Source organism: Zeus faber, assembly GCF_960531495.2.
Source record: "Zeus faber genome assembly, chromosome: 9".
Classification (NCBI taxonomy): domain Eukaryota; kingdom Metazoa; phylum Chordata; class Actinopteri; order Zeiformes; family Zeidae; genus Zeus; species Zeus faber.
The window spans coordinates 710,015-727,514 of NC_137197.1; the positions used below are offsets into that span (position 1 = coordinate 710,015).

Sequence of the window (17,500 nt, forward strand, 5' to 3'; positions counted from 1 at the left end):
CACACACACACACACACATACACACACACACATACACACACACACACACACATACACACACACACACACACACACACATACACACACACACACACACACACACATACACACACACACACACACACACACACATACACACACATACACACACACACATACACACACACATACACACACACACACACACACACACATACACACACACACATACACACACACACACACACACACACACACATACACACACACACACATACACACACACACACACACACACACACACACACATACACACACACACACACACACACACATACACACACACACACACACACACACACACATACACACACACACACACACACACACACACACACACACACACACACACACACATACACTTAACACAGAGGGTGCTAAACATAGAGGGTCCCTTACATTTACATTTACATTCCCAGCAATCACTCTGTAGGCCAGCATAAGAGACTTGAACTTGATGCGGGCGGCTACAGGTAACCAGTGGAGCTCGATGAGCAGCGGAGTGACGTGTGCCCTCTTTGGCTGGTTGAACACCAGTCGCGCCGCCGCATTCTGTATCATCTGTAGTGGCTTCACCGCACAGGCCGGCAAGCCTGTTAAGAGGGCGTTGCAGTAGTCGAGACGGGACATCACCAAGGTTTGTACCAGCAGTTGAGTGGCATATTGGGTCAGGTACGGCCTGACTTTTCGGATGTTGAGTAGTGCGAAGCGGCAGGACCGGGAGACGGCGGCAACATGGTCCCAGAATGTCAGTTGGTCATCAATAATGACACCAAGATTCCTTGCAGCCTTGGTAGGAACAAGAGATAGAGAGCCGATTTTAATATCAATGTTGTGATAAATACCTTGTTTGGCCGGGAAGACCAGCAGTTCCGTCTTCGCCAGGTTTAGTTGAAGATGATAATCCTTCATCCATGTGGATATGTCAGCGAGACAATCCGAGATCCGCGTCGAGACAGTGGGGTCGTCGGGTGGGAAGGACAGATAGAGTTGAGTATCATCCGCATAGCAGTGATATGAAAAGCCATGTGAGCGGATGATCGGGCCCAGTGAGGTGGTGTATATGGCAAAGAGGAGGGGTCCTAGCACCGAGCCTTGGGGCACCCCTGTGGTGAGGTTGTGAGGCACAGACAGCTGGCCTCGCCATGTCACACTGAACGAGCGCCCAGTGAGGTAAGATTCGAACCAGGAAAGTGCACTGCCCGTGATGCCCATACTTGAGAGTATGGACAGGAGTATTCTGTGGTTGACAGTGTCAAAAGCAGCTGATAAGTCAAGCAGAAAAAGAACTGAGGATTTGGCAGCAGCTCTAGCAGTTTTTAAGGCCTCTGTCACAGACAACAGGGCTGTTTCGGTGGAGTGACCACTTTTGAAGCCAGATTTAAGTGTATCGAGAAGGTTGTTTCTTGACAGGTATTCTGTAACCTTTCTAGAGACCGCCCTCTCTAAGGTTTTGGAAAGGAATGGGAGGAGAGAGACCGGCCGATAGTTTTCTACTTGATTGGGATCAAGTGAGGGCTTTTTTGAGCAGTGGTGCGACCCGAGCCGCTTTGAAAGCGGAAGGGAAAGTGCCGGAAGTTAGGGAAGAATTTATCATATGTGTGATTGCCGGGGTGATAGTCGGTGATATGGCTTGAAGGAGGTTAGATGGGATCGGATCTAGCGGACAGGTAGTAGGACGGCTACATGTTAGTAGTTTGGATACCTCACTTTCATCTAAGGGGGGTGAAACCAGGGAACGATGAGCCTAGGGCTGGAGAAGACAGGTTGTGAGTAAGTTGTTTAGTGAATTGGCTGCTGATGGCTGCCACTTTGTTTGTAAAAAAGAAGGCAAGGCAGTCAGCAGTGAGGTTAGTAGCTGGGGAAGGTGGTGGAGGGTAAAGCAGAGACTTGAAGGTGGCGAATAACTTACGTGTGTCTGTGGCACTGGTGATCCTATCGTTGAAGAAGGCCTTCTTAGCAGCAGTGATGCTGGAAGAGAAGGAGGACAGCAGTGTCTGGTAGCTTGCAAGATCTTCAATTGTTTTGGATTTGTGCCTTTTCCTCTCGGCTGCTCTGAGGTCAGTGCGCGTTGTCCGGAGGGTCTCACTCAGCCAAGGGTGCGACTGGGTTGAACGAGCAGGTCTGGTGGATAGTGGACACAGGCTCCAGACATGGGCTCAAGGTGGAGCAGAGAGAGTCAGTGGCATCATTAACCTGCAGAGAGGAGAAAGTGCCGCGGGGCGGAAGAGAAGAGGAGAGCACAGAGGAGAAGTGGGTGGGAGACAGGCTGCAGGGATTGCGGCAGATACTAACCATGGGTGGGGAGGTAGGGGGTTGTTTTGGTAGCTGGACATTGAAGTGGATGAAGAAGTGGTCTGAGAGATGAAGAGGAGTGACCCTTAGGTTGTCCGTGGTGCAGCTCCGAGCAAGAATGAGATAAAGCTCTTTTCCAGCCTTGTGAGTCGGTGGAGTCAGGACCTGTCTTAGGTCGAATGAGCGAACCAAAGACAGGAAGTCAGCCGAGCTCGCACTGTCTAAGTGGATTTTCATGTCTCCGAGGACGAGCATGGGACACTCATGCTCAGGAATTGATGACAGCAGGGTGTCAAGCTCATGTAGGAAGTCACCTAGTTGTCCTGGTGGACAGTAGATGACGACCACATAGGCTTTCACCGGAGCAGTCACCAAGAGGGCGTGATATTCAAAGGAGACAAAGTTGTTTAAAGGCAGCAGTGGATTAAATTTCCATGTGTTGGAAATTAGCAGGCCAGTCCCACCACCACGGCCAGATGGTCTGGATGTGTGGGAGAATGCGTAGTTTGTGGAGAGTGCAGCTGGGGTTGCGCTATCTTCTGGTTTAATCCATGTCTCAGTGAGAGCGAGGAGCTCCAAGGAGAGGTGGTTGGCATGACCAGAAATGAAGTCTGCCTTGTTAACTGCAGATCGACAATTCCACAAGCCAACAGAGAAGGAGGTCTTTGCAGAAGATGTTTGCTGCAGGGACCTGAGGTTATCCGGATTGCATCGGCGTATGGTATAACGAGGCTTTCTGGGTGACCTTGAAGTTGTAGGGATGCGGTAGTAGCACATTTTGTATGGAGTGAGAGAAAGAAGGCAGGTTTGCCTTGTTCGGTGTCCTTGCTTCGGTTGACGTGCAGAGGTAGACGTGCGTCTTCACACAAGAGCGACTACAAATGGGCCAACGCTTGAAGCTAACGCTTCAAGGGCAGGACCATAAATAGGTGATAGAATACAGCTGCTCATGTGATTAGGGTTGCACCTGGCTAAGAGCACGCCCACATAAGAGAGGACTTACCTGAATAGGGGGTGTGTCTGGAACACAAGCTTGTTGGCAGATCAGCAAATAGCAGTGAAATGTGCAGAGTCAAACCAGTAGTAACACAGAGGGTCAAACCAGTAGTAACACAGAGGGTCAAACCAGTAGTAACACAGAGGGTGCTAAACACAGAGGATCCTAAACACAGAGGGTCCCTAAACACAGAGGGTCCCTTAACACAGAGGGTCCCTAAACACAGAGGGTCCCTAAACACAGAGGGTCCTAAACACAGAGGGTCCCTAAACACAGAGGGTCCTAAACACAGAGGGTCCCTAAACACAGAGTCCCTCAACATAGAGGGTCCCTTAACACAGAGGGTGCTGAACACAGAGGATCCTAAACACAGAGGGTCCCTAAACACAGAGGGTCCCTAAACACAGAGGGTCCTAAACACAGAGGGTCCCTTAACACAGAGGGTCCCTAAACACAGAGGGTCCCTTACCACAGAGGTTGCTAACCACAGTGTCCGTTAACACAGAGGGTGCCAAACAAAGAGGATCCTAAACACAGAGGGTCCTAAACACAGAGGGTCCCTAAACACGAAGGGTCCCTTAACACAGAGGGTCCCTTAACACAGAGGGTCCTAACACAGAGGATCCCTTAACACAGAGGGTCCTAAACACAGAGGGTCCCTTAACACAGAGGGTCCCTAATCACAGAGGGTCCTAAACACAGAGGGTCCCTTAACACAGAGGGTCCCTAAACACAGAGGGTCCCTTAACACAGAGGGTGCTAAACACAGTGTCCCTTAACACAAAGGGTGCTAAACAAAGAGTATCCTAAATACAGAGGGTCCTAAACACAGAGGGTCCCTAAACACGAAGGGTCCCTTAACACAGAGGGTCCTTAACACAGAGGGTCCCTTAACACAGAGGGTCCTAAACACAGAGGGTCCCTAAACACAAAAGGGTCCTAAACACAGAGGGTCCTAAACACAGAGGGTCCCTAAACACCGAGGGTCCCTAAACACCGAGGATCCTAAACAGAGGGTCCCTAAACACAGATGGTCCCTTAACACAGAGGGTCCTCAACACAGACGGTCCCTAAACACAGAGGTCCTCAACACATAGGGTCCCTAAACACAGAGGGTCCCTAAACACAGAGGATCCTAAACACAGAGGATCCTAAACACAGAGGATCCTAAACACAGAGGGTCCCTAAACACGAAGGGTCCTAAACACAGAGGGTCCCTAAACACAAGAGGGTCCTAAACACAGAGGGTCCTAAACACAGATGGTCCTAAACACAGAGGGTCCCTAAACACCGAGGGTCCTATACACAGAGGGTCCCTAAACACAGATGGTCCCTCAACACAGAGGGTCCCAAAACACAGAGGATCGTAAACACAGGGGGTCCCTAAACACAGAGGATCCTAAACACAGGGGGTCCCTAAACACAGAGGATCGTAAACACATAGGGTCCCTAAACACAGAGGATCGTAAACACAGGGGGTCCCTAAACACAGAGGATCCTAAACACAGAGGATCCTAAACACAGAGGGTCCCTAAACACAGAGGGTCCTAACACAGAGGTTCCCTAAACACAGAGGATCCTAAACACATAGGGTCCCTAAACACAGAGGATCGTAAACACAGGGGGTCCCTAAACACAGAGGATCCTAAACACAGAGGATCCTAAACACAGAGGGTCCCTTAACACAGAGGGTCCCTAATCACAGAGGGTCCTAAACACAGAGGGTCCCTTAACACAGAGGGTCCCTAAACACAGAGGGTCTTAAACACAGAGGATCTTAAACATAGAGGGTGCTAAACACAGAGGGTCCCTTAACACAGAGGGTCCCTAAACACAGAGGGTCCTTAACACAGAGGCTCCTTAACACAGAGGCTCCTTAACACAGAGGGTCCCTAAACACAGAGGGTCCTTAACACAGAGGGTCCTAAACACAGAGGATGCTAAACACAGAGGGTCCCTTAACACGGAGGGTCCTAAATACAGAGGATCCCTAACACAGAGGGTCCCTAAACACAGAGGGTCCCTAAACACAGAGGATCCTAAACACAGAGGATCCTAAACACAGAGGGTCCCTAAACACAGAGGGTCTTAAACACAGAGGATCTTAAACATAGAGGGTCCTAAACACAGAGGGTCCCTTAACACAGAGGGTCCTAAACAAAGAGGGTCCTAAACACAGAGGGTCCCTAAACACAGAGGGTCTTAAACACAGAGGATCTTAAACATAGAGGGTCCTAAACACAGAGGGTCCCTAAACACAGAGGGTCCCTAAACACAGAGGGTCTCTAAACACAGAGGGTCCCTAAACACGGAGGGTCCTAAACACAGAGGGTCCTAAACACAGAGGGTCCCTTAACACAGAGGGTCCCTTAACACAGAGGTTGCTAACCACAGTGTCCGTTAACACAGAGGGTCCTAAACACTGAGGGTCCCTTAACACGGAGGGTCCCTAAACACAGAGGGTCCTAAACACAGAGGGTCCCTAAACACAGAGGGTCCTAAACACAGAGGGTCCCTAAACACAGAGTCCCTCAACACAGAGGGTCCCTTAACACAGAGGGTGCTGAACACAGAGGATCCTAAACACAGAGGGTCCCTAAACACAGAGGGTCCCTAAACACAGAGGGTCCTAAACACAGAGGGTCCTAAACACAGAGGATCCTTAACACAGAGGGTCCCTTAACACAGAGGGTCCCTAAACACAGAGGTTCCTAAACACAGAGGGTCCCTAAACACAAAGGGTCCCAAACACAGAGGGTCCTAAACACAGAGGGTCCCTAAACACGGAGGGTCTCTAAACACAGAGGGTCCTTAACACAGAGGCTCCTTAAGACAGAGGGTCCCTAAACACAGAGGGTCCTTAACACAGAGGGTCCTTAACACAGAGGCTCCTTAACACAGAGGGTCCTAAACACAGAGGATCCTAAACACAGAGGGTCCCTTAACACAGAGGGTCCTAAACACAGAGGATCCCTAACACAGAGGGTCCCTAAACACAGAGGGTCCCTAAACACAGAGGGTCCCTTAACACAGAGGGTGCTAACCACAGAGTGTCCGTTAACACAGAGGGTGCTAAATAAAGAGGATCCCTAACACAGAGGATCCCTAAACACAGAGGGTCCCTTAACACAGAGGATCCCTTAACACAGAGGTTGCTAACCACAGTGTCCGTTAACACAGAGGGTGCTAAACAAAGAGGATCCTAAACACAGAGGGTCCTAAACACAGAGGGTCCCTAAACACGAAGGGTCCCTTAACACAGAGGGTCCTTAACACAGAGGGTCCCTTAACACAGAGGGTCCTAAACACAGATGGTCCTAAACACAGAGGGTCCCTAAACACCGAGGGTCCCTAAACACCGAGGGTCCTAAACCCAGAGGTCCTAAACCCAGAGGTCCTAAACACATAGGGTCCCTAAACACAGAGGGTCCCTAAACACAGAGGGTCCTAAACATAGAGGGTCCCTAAACACAGAGGGTCCCTTAACACAGAGGGTGCTAACCACAGAGTGTCCGTTAACACAGAGGGTGCTAAACACAGAGGGTCCCTAAACACAGAGGGTCCTAACACAGAGGTTCCCTAAACACAGAGGATCCCTCACACAGAGGGTCCCTAAACACAGAGGGTCCCTAAACACAGAGGATCCTAAACACAGAGGGTCCTTAACACAGAGGGTCCCTAAACACAGAGGGTCTTAAACACAGAGGATCTTAAACATAGAGGGTCCTAAACACAGAGGGTCCCTTCACTCAGAGGGTTCCTAAACACAGAGGGTCCTAAACACAGAGGGTCCCGAAACAGAGGGTCCTAAACACAGAGGGTCCCTAAACACAGAGGATCCTAACCACAGAGGATCCTTAACACAGAGGGTCCCTAAACACAGAGGGTCTTAAACACAGAGGATCTTAAACATAGAGGGTGCTAAACACAGAGGGTCCCTTAACACAGAGGGTCCCTAAACACAGAGGGTCCTTAACACAGAGGCTCCTTAACACAGAGGCTCCTTAACACAGAGGGTCGCTAAACACAGAGGGTCCTTAACACAGAGGGTCCTAAACACAGAGGATGCTAAACACAGAGGGTCCCTTAACACGGAGGGTCCTAAACACAGAGGATCCCTAACACAGAGGGTCCCTAAACACAGAGGGTCCCTAAACACAGAGGATCCTAAACACAGAGGATCCTCAACACAGAGGGTCCCTAAACACAGAGGGTCTTAAACACAGAGGATCTTAAACATAGAGGGTCCTAAACACAGAGGGTCCCTTAACACAGAGGGTCCTAAACAAAGAGGGTCCTAAACACAGAGGGTCCCTAAACACAGAGGGTCTTAAACACAGAGGATCTTAAACATAGAGGGTCCTAAACACAGAGGGTCCCTAAACACAGAGGGTCCCTAAACACAGAGGGTCTCTAAACACAGAGGGTCCCTAAACACGGAGGGTCCTAAACACAGAGGGTCCTAAACACAGAGGGTCCCTTAACACAGAGGGTCCCTTAACACAGAGGTTGCTAACCACAGTGTCCGTTAACACAGAGGGTCCTAAACACTGAGGGTCCCTTAACACGGAGGGTCCCTAAACACAGAGGGTCCTAAACACAGAGGGTCCCTAAACACAGAGGGTCCTAAACACAGAGGGTCCCTAAACACAGAGTCCCTCAACACAGAGGGTCCCTTAACACAGAGGGTGCTGAACACAGAGGATCCTAAACACAGAGGGTCCCTAAACACAGAGGGTCCCTAAACACAGAGGGTCCTAAACACAGAGGGTCCCTTAACACAGAGGATCCTTAACACAGAGGGTCCCTTAACACAGAGGGTCCCTAAACACAGAGGGTCCTAAACACAGAGGGTCCCTAAACACAAAGGGTCCCAAACACAGAGGGTCCTAAACACAGAGGGTCCCTAAACACGGAGGGTCTCTAAACACAGAGGGTCCTTAACACAGAGGCTCCTTAAGACAGAGGGTCCCTAAACACAGAGGGTCCTTAACACAGAGGGTCCTTAACACAGAGGCTCCTTAACACAGAGGGTCCTAAACACAGAGGATCCTAAACACAGAGGATCCTAAACACAGAGGGTCCTTAACACAGAGGCTCCTTAACACAGAGGGTCCTAAACACGGAGGGTCCTAAACACAGAGGGTCCTAAACACAGAGGGTCCCTTAACACAGAGGGTCCCTTAACACAGAGGTTGCTAACCACAGTGTCCGTTAACACAGAGGGTCCTAAACACAGAGGGTCCCTTAACACAGAGGGTCCCTAAACACAGAGGGTCCTAAACACAGAGGGTCCCTAAACACAGAGGGTCCTAAACACAGAGGGTCCCTAAACACAGAGTCCCTCAACACAGAGGGTCCCTTAACACAGAGGGTGCTGAACACAGAGGATCCTAAACACAGAGGGTCCCTAAACACAGAGGGTCCTAAACACAGAGGGTCCCTTAACACAGAGGGTCCCTAAACACAGAGGGTCCCTTAACACAGAGGTTGCTAACCACAGTGTCCGTTAACACAGAGGGTGCTAAACAAAGAGGATCCTAAACACAGAGGGTCCTAAACACAGAGGGTCCCTAAACACGAAGGGTCCCTTAACACAGAGGGTCCTTAACACAGAGGATCCCTTAACACAGAGGGTCCCTAATCACAGAGGGTCCTAAACACAGAGGGTCCCTTAACACAGAGGGTCCCTAAACACAGAGGGTCTTAAACACAGAGGATCTTAAACATAGAGGGTGCTAAACACAGAGGGTCCCTTAACACAGAGGGTCCCTAAACACAGAGGGTCCTTAACACAGAGGCTCCTTAACACAGAGGCTCCTTAACACAGAGGGTCCCTAAACACAGAGGGTCCTTAACACAGAGGGTCCTAAACACAGAGGATGCTAAACACAGAGGGTCCCTTAACACGGAGGGTCCTAAACACAGAGGATCCCTAACACAGAGGGTCCCTAAACACAGAGGGTCCCTAAACACAGAGGATCCTAAACACAGAGGATCCTAAACACAGAGGGTCCCTAAACACAGAGGGTCTTAAACACAGAGGATCTTAAACATAGAGGGTCCTAAACACAGAGGGTCCCTTAACACAGAGGGTCCTAAACAAAGAGGGTCCTAAACACAGAGGGTCCCTAAACACAGAGGGTCTTAAACACAGAGGATCTTAAACATAGAGGGTCCTAAACACAGAGGGTCCCTAAACACAGAGGGTCCCTAAACACAGAGGGTCTCTAAACACAGAGGGTCCCTAAACACGGAGGGTCCTAAACACAGAGGGTCCTAAACACAGAGGGTCCCTTAACACAGAGGGTCCCTTAACACAGAGGTTGCTAACCACAGTGTCCGTTAACACAGAGGGTCCTAAACACAGAGGGTCCCTTAACACAGAGGGTCCCTAAACACAGAGGGTCCTAAACACAGAGGGTCCCTAAACACAGAGGGTCCTAAACACAGAGGGTCCCTAAACACAGAGTCCCTCAACACAGAGGGTCCCTTAACACAGAGGGTGCTGAACACAGAGGATCCTAAACACAGAGGGTCCCTAAACACAGAGGGTCCCTAAACACAGAGGGTCCTAAACACAGAGGGTCCCTTAACACAGAGGGTCCCTAAACACAGAGGGTCCCTTAACACAGAGGTTGCTAACCACAGTGTCCGTTAACACAGAGGGTGCTAAACAAAGAGGATCCTACACACAGAGGGTCCTAAACACAGAGGGTCCCTAAACACGAAGGGTCCCTTAACACAGAGGGTCCTTAACACAGAGGATCCCTTAACACAGAGGGTCCTAAACACAGAGGGTCCCTTAACACAGAGGGTGCCTAATCACAGAGGGTCCTAAACACAGAGGGTCCCTTAACACAGAGGGTCCCTAAACACAGAGGGTCCCTTAACACAGAGGGTGCTAAACACAGTGTCCCTTAACACAAAGGGTGCTAAACAAAGAGTATCCTAAATACAGAGGGTCCTAAACACAGAGGGTCCCTAAACACGAAGGGTCCCTTAACACAGAGGGTCCTTAACACAGAGGGTCCCTTAACACAGAGGGTCCTAAACACAGAGGGTCCTAAACACAGAGGGTCCCTAAACACAAAAGGGTCCTAAACACAGAGGGTCCTAAACACAGAGGGTCCCTAAACACCGAGGGTCCCTAAACACAGAGGATCCTAAACAGAGGGTCCCTAAACACAGATGGTCCCTTAACACAGAGGGTCCTCAACACAGACGGTCCCCAAACACAGAGGTCCTCAACACATAGGGTCCCTAAACACAGAGGGTCCCTAAACACAGAGGATCCTAAACACAGAGGATCCTAAACACAGAGGATCCTAAACACAGAGGGTCCCTAAACATGAAGGGTCCTAAACACAGAGGGTCCCTAAACACAAGAGGGTCCTAAACACAGAGGGTCCTAAACACAGATGGTCCTAGACACAGAGGGTCCCTAAACACCGAGGGTCCTATACACAGAGGGTCCCTAAACACAGATGGTCCCTCAACACAGAGGGTCCCAAAACACAGAGGTCCTAAACACATAGGGTCCCTAAACACAGAGGATCTTAAACACAGGGGGTCCCTAAACACAGAGGATCCTAAACACAGAGGATCCGAAACACAGAGGGTCCCTAAACACAGAGGGTCCTAACACAGAGGTTCCCTAAACACAGAGGATCCTTAACACAGAGGATCCTTAACACAGAGGGTCCCTTAACACAGAGGGTCCCTAAACACAGAGGGTCCTAAACACAGAGGGTCCCTAAACACAAAGGGTCCTAAACACAGAGGGTCCTAAACACAGAGGGTCCCTAAACACGGAGGGTCCCTAAACACAAGAGGGTCCTAAACACAGAAGGTCCTAAACACAGATGGTCCTTAACACAGAGGGTCCCTAAACACCGAGGGTCCTATTTACAGAGGGTCCCTAAACACACATGGTCCCTCAACACAGAGGGTCCCAAAACACAGAGGTCCTAAACACATAGGGTCCCTAAACACAGAGGATCCTAAACACAGAGGGTCCCTAAACACAGAGGGTCCTAACACAGAGGTTCCCTAAACACAGAGGATCCTTAACACAGAGGATCCTTAACACAGAGGGTCCCTTAACACAGAGGGTCCCTAAACACAGAAGGTCCTAAACACAGAGGGTCCCTAAACACAAAGGGTCCCAAACACAGAGGGTCCTAAACACAGAGGGTCCCTAAACACGGAGGGTCTCTAAACACAGAGGGTCCTTAACACAGAGGCTCCTTAAGACAGAGGGTCCCTAAACACAGAGGGTCCTTAACACAGAGGCTCCTTAACACAGAGGGTCCTTTACACAGAGGCTCCTTAACACAGAGGGTCCTAAACACAGAGGATCCTAAACACAGAGGGTCCCTTAACACAGAGGGTCCTAAACACAGAGGATCCCTAACACAGAGGGTCCCTAAACACAGAGGGTCCCTAAACACAGAGGGTCCCTTAACACAGAGGGTGCTAACCACAGAGTGTCCGTTAACACAGAGGGTGCTAAACAAAGAGGATCCCTAACACAGAGGGTCCCTAAACACAGAGGGTCCCTTAACACAGAGGGTCCCTTAACACAGAGGGTGCTAACCACAGAGTGTCCGTTAACACAGAGGGTGCTAAACAAAGAGGATCCTAAACACAGAGGGTCCTAAACACAGAGGGTCCCTAAACACGAAGGGTCCCTTAACACAGAGGGTCCTTAACACAGAGGGTCCCTTAACACAGAGGGTCCTAAACACAGATGGTCCTAAACACAGAGGGTCCCTAAACACCGAGGGTCCCTAAACACCGAGGGTCCTAAACCCAGAGGTCCTAAACCCAGAGGTCCTAAACACATAGGGTCCCTAAACACAGAGGGTCCCTAAACACAGAGGATCCTAAACACAGAGGATCCGAAACACAGAGGATCCCTTAACACAGAGGGTCCCTTAACACAGAGTGTCCCTAAACACAGAGGGTCCCTAAACACAGAGGGTCCTTAACATAGAGGGTCCCTAAACACAGAGGGTCCCTTAACACAGAGGGTGCTAACCACAGAGTGTCCGTTAACACAGAGGGTGCTAAACACAGAGGGTCCCTAAACACAGAGGGTCCTAACACAGAGGTTCCCTAAACACAGAGGATCCCTCACACAGAGGGTCCCTAAACACAGAGGGTCCCTAAACACAGAGGGTCCCTAAACACAGAGGATCCTAAACACAGAGGGTCCTTAACACAGAGGGTCCCTAAACACAGAGGGTCTTAAACACAGAGGATCTTAAACATAGAGGGTCCTAAACACAGAGGGTCCCTTCACTCAGAGGGTTCCTAAACACAGAGGGTCCTAAACACAGAGGGTCCCGAAACAGAGGGTCCTAAACACAGAGGGTCCCTAAACACAGAGGATCCTAACCACAGAAGATCCTTAACACAGAGGGTCCCTAAACACAGAGGGTCCTTAACACAGAGGCTCCTTAACACAGAGGCTCCTTAACACAGATGGTCCCTAAACACAGAGGGTCCTTAACACAGAGGGTCCTAAACACAGAGGATGCTAAACACAGAGGGTCCCTTAACACAGAGGGTCCTAAACACAGAGGATCCCTAACACAGAGGGTCCCTAAACACAGAGGATCCTAAACACAGAGGATCCTAAACACAGAGGGTCCCTAAACACAGAGGGTCTTAAACACAGAGGATCTTAAACATAGAGGGTCCTAAACACAGAGGGTCCCTTAACACAGAGGGTCCTAAACAAAGAGGGTCCTAAACACAGAGGGTCCCTAAACACAGAGGGTCTTAAACACAGAGGATCTTAAACATAGAGGGTCCTAAACACAGAGGGTCCCTAAACACAGAGGGTCCCTAAACACAGAGGGTCTCTAAACACAGAGGGTCCCTAAACACGGAGGGTCCTAAACACAGAGGGTCCTAAACACAGAGGGTCCCTTAACACAGAGGGTCCCTAAACACAGAGGGTCCTAAACACAGAGGGTCCCTAAACACAGAGGGTTAGGGTGATGATGCTAGATCCTTCTGCGCCGCCTACAACCAGTAATGCAAATTAGATATTTGTTGTGTGACGCTTCTGTCCTGGCTCGCTGGGTCCAGACCTGAGTAATGGAACGTCTACACTGCTGATCCAGACTAACAACCATCTGTCCCTCTCTCTCTCGCCTCAACCTTTTCTCTCTCTCTCTTTCAAGGAGGAAGAGTAGGATAGGACAGTGTTTCTTCCTTTCCGTCGCACTCTATCCTGCTCTCCATGACCTGAGAGCTGACACCCAGCAAGAGCGACAGACCAAAAGAGAGAGCGAGAGAGAGAGAGAAGAGGAGAACGCCTGGAAGAAGGGGCGATCACATCCTGTTGACAGTCGTTTCCCTTTCCAAGATGGCAGCCACCGAGGCCGGCGAGGCGCCAGTTGTCCAGGAGGATGGGAAGGCGGCAGAGACCAAGCCAGCAGAGGCAGAGCCAACCGCCAACGCCAACTCAGAGACGGCGAGCGAGGCGACGGGGAAAGAGGGCGAGGTGGTGGACGGCGAGGTCGAGAACAAAGAGACTGTAGCGAAGGAGACGGAGTCAGCAGGAGCTGAAGGAGGTGCAGAAGACAACGCTGCCTCCTCCACGGAGCCCAAGACCTCCTTCTTGGACTCCTTTCTCAACAAGAGCGGCCTGGGGAAGGTGATGGCCGGGCGCAAGAAGAAGGAGCAGAGCGCCGTGGGGGAGGAGAACATCACCGAGGGAGGAGAGAAGGAGGGCCAGAAGGAGGATACGGCAGACGACGCCAATGGAGCCGCAGATAAAGCTCCAGAAAATGGAGAGAAAGAGGAAGATGAGAAGAAGGCAAAGCAGGGCGAGTGCAAATCCACAGTTCGAGACCTGATCAGGAAGCCGGTGGCACGGATCTTCTCACACCGCGGCGGCGACAAGAAGGAGGGTGGTGCGGCAGCGGCAGAACCTCAGAACCCGCTCCAGGTTCGGTCCAAGTCCCTGGATCGTTTGGAGGACCCAGAGGCCCTCAACGCAACGGTAGAGTCAACCGCAGAAGAAGGAGGCGCGGGGGAGGGCGAGCAGAAAGCCGCCTCCTCCTCGGCCACCACCAAGCACATGAAGCGCTGGCACTCCTTCAAGAAGCTAATGGCTCAGAGGAGCCATAAGAAGGGAGGAGGAGGGGAGGAATGCAAGGAGGAAGGAGCGGAGGGAGTTGAAGAAGGAGGCGGAGACTCCTCCACCCTGGACTCCAAAGAGTCCGGTCAGAAGAGGTGGAAGCTGAAGCGCTCCTGGACCTTCCAGGGCCTGAAGAGGGACCCGTCGGTGGTCGGCATCAGCTCCAAGGCCAAGGGCTCTAGCCAGGACTCCGCCCCGGACTGCCCCAAGGGGGAGGAGGCGACGGGGGGAGCCGAGGGAGGTGAGGAGGCCACAGATGGATGCGAGGAGGATGGCAAGATGGAGGGAGGCGAGGAAAAGGCTGATGGAGCGGAGGAGGAGAAGGTGTCCTCAGCTGGGGGGGCCACAGTCACCCAGCACGCCAACGAGATCTGGACGTCATTCAAGAAGCGCGTCATCCCCAAGTCCAAGCGCACCAACACGGAGTGCGCCCCCAGTGGCGAGGAGGACGCCGCTGCAGCCGCTGCCACGTCAGGTGAGATCACGTGACTGGAACAAAAGCAGTTTCCAATTGATATGAATCAGGTCAACTGTATCGGAGTCTTTTCAACATCACGCCCTTTAAGGTTAGAGACGTTGAAGCAAAACTCTGGTATTTCTTTAACCGGTTCTTTTTGTCTCATCGCGCTTCAGTATGGTGAAGCTTTCGTCTCAATACGGGATCAATTTCAGTTGATCAGATAAGAAGGAGGATGAGGTTTGTGTTTTCCTTCAGGTCTCGGTGACAGATGAGAGGTGGTTCAGGTCAGGATACACATTTAGGCTCCAGGGACTTGATACTAAACTAATACTCAGTTTAGTATCAAGTCTTAAGTTGTGTTCATTTTGGGTTAGGGTCAGGTGCTCTGCCATGAAGCTAATTGCTCTGGTTGCTCTGTGCAGGCGAGGAGGCGGGCGGCGAGGACGGAAAGTCGGCCAAAGCCAAGCGTTCCCACTTTGGCCGGGCGGTGTCGCTGAAGAACTTCATCCTGCGTAAGGGCAAGTCCACCAGCGTGGACCTAGGAGAAGGTGCTAAGGAGGAGGAGGAGGAAGGAGAGGCGGCGACTGACGCCGAGGCTGCGGCTGCTGCAGAGACAGCAGACAAACCGTCGGACGAGGAGCCGGTGGCCAGTGACGCGGCGGTGGCGGCCGAGAGCGGGGCGGAGCTGGGGAAAGAGGCAGAGAACACGCCAGTGGAGAAAGCGGCGGAGGCTCCGGTGACCAACGGTGAGAACGGCTGCTCCAACGGCACGGAGGACGAGAACGCCACGCACAATCACCAGGAGGAAGAGCTACAGGAAGAAAAAACGGCGACCCCGCTGAAGAAGGGCAAGGAGGTGGGAGGAGCCAAGGAGGAGGCTAACGCTAAGATCATCAACGTCGCCATGAACAGCGGTGAGTTAGCACTGGTTGAGGCGGACTCTGATCAGACACAACATGGCGTCATCAGCAAAGAAGCAGGAAGTGACAAACAACAGCCACTGCCCAGCAGCAGGAAGCACAAAACTAACGGCAAGTTAGCGGTTAGGGCGGCGGCCTCTGGGGCAGGGGCGGCGGGGTGCTTCTCCCCTGCCAATGGCGGTAATTTGGAGGCGAGGCGAGGTCATGTGATAGGGGAGGGTGGGGGGGGCGTGGTCAAGAGGGAGCTGCGAGCGGCGGCCATCGTGCAGGATGTGATGTCAGCAGCAACCGACCAGTTAAAAAGGGAGCTGGGCGGTGGCTTGAACAGCTGGTTGGATGCTCGGACGCCTCTGCGAGCTCTCCACTTTCCCATGATCCTCTCTGCTTCTCGCTCTGACCCTGCCCCTCTGCACGCCACTAGCTGTAACTAGCTGTAACTATATGTAACTACCTGTAACTAGCTGTAACTACCTGTAAGTAGCTGTGACTACCTGTAACTAGCTGTGACTACCTGTAGCTAGCTGTGACTACCTGTAGCTAGCTGTGACTACCTGTAGCTAGCTGTGACTACCTGTAGCTAGCTGTGACTACCTGTAGCTAGCTGTGACTACCTGTAACTACCTGTGACTACCTGTAGCTAGCTGTGACTACCTGTAGCTAGCTGTGACTACCTGTAACTAGCTGTGACTACCTATAACTAGCTGTGACTACCTGTAACTACCTGTGACAACCTGTAGCTAGCTGTAACTACCTGTAACTAGCTGTGACTAGCTGTAGCTAGCTGTGACTAGTTGTTACTAGCTGTAACTACCTGCGGCTAGCTGTAACTAGCTGCAACTAGCTGTAACTAGCTGTAACTAGCTGTAGCTTAGCTGGTTGTAGCCAGGTAACACTGTTCCAGAGGATTAACAGAGAATCAAAGTGTCCAAGAGATGGATTAAACACTCCTTCATCCTGCTCCCTCTTTTGCAGGACAGACAGACAGACTGACAGACAGATAGACAGACAGACAGGCAGATAGACAGACAGACAGACGTACAGGCAGATTGACAGAGAGACAGGCAGATAGACAGACAGACAGACTCCTCCCTCAGGCTCAAGGTCCAGTACAATTCCTGTTTCCAGGTTTTTCCTCCATGTTTTGATTTCCCTGGTACTACGTGGTACTACCTGGTACTACCTGATACTACCTGGTACTACCTGGCATACCTGGTACTACGTGGTACTACCTGGTACTACCTGGTAATACCAGGTACTATGTGTTGTACATGGACCTGTTGTTGCTCTGGCCTTCCTCCACATGGCTGGACCCGGTACTGCACCAAGGATCCACTTTATTCACATAGATGTTCCATTCATCATTAGATTGTATTGTTTATCATTATCATCATCGTCATTATTATTATTAACAGTATTATTATTATTATTATTATCATTATTATTATTATTATTATCATCATTGTTATTCATGATAATAATAATATTATTACTATCATCATTATTATTATTATTATTATTATTATTATTATTATTATTATTATTATTATCATTATTATTATTATTATCATCATTGTTATTCATGATAATAATAATATTATTACTATCATCATTATTATTATTATTATTATCAT

At 50.7% G+C, this 17,500-nt stretch overlaps 1 protein-coding gene across 1 annotated transcript; it reads left to right on the forward strand.

The window, feature by feature from the left end:
- Positions 1–13,712: 13,712 nt before the first annotated feature.
- On the forward strand, positions 13,713–16,300 carry LOC307235241 (uncharacterized protein; the record flags this gene model as incomplete). Its single annotated transcript, XM_080007273.1, has 2 exons — positions 13,713–14,964; positions 15,372–16,300. The coding sequence occupies 2 exons, from the start codon at positions 13,713–13,715 to the stop codon at positions 16,298–16,300; spliced, it is 2,181 nt and encodes a 726-aa protein (XP_079863399.1).
- Positions 16,301–17,500: the final 1,200 nt, after the last annotated feature.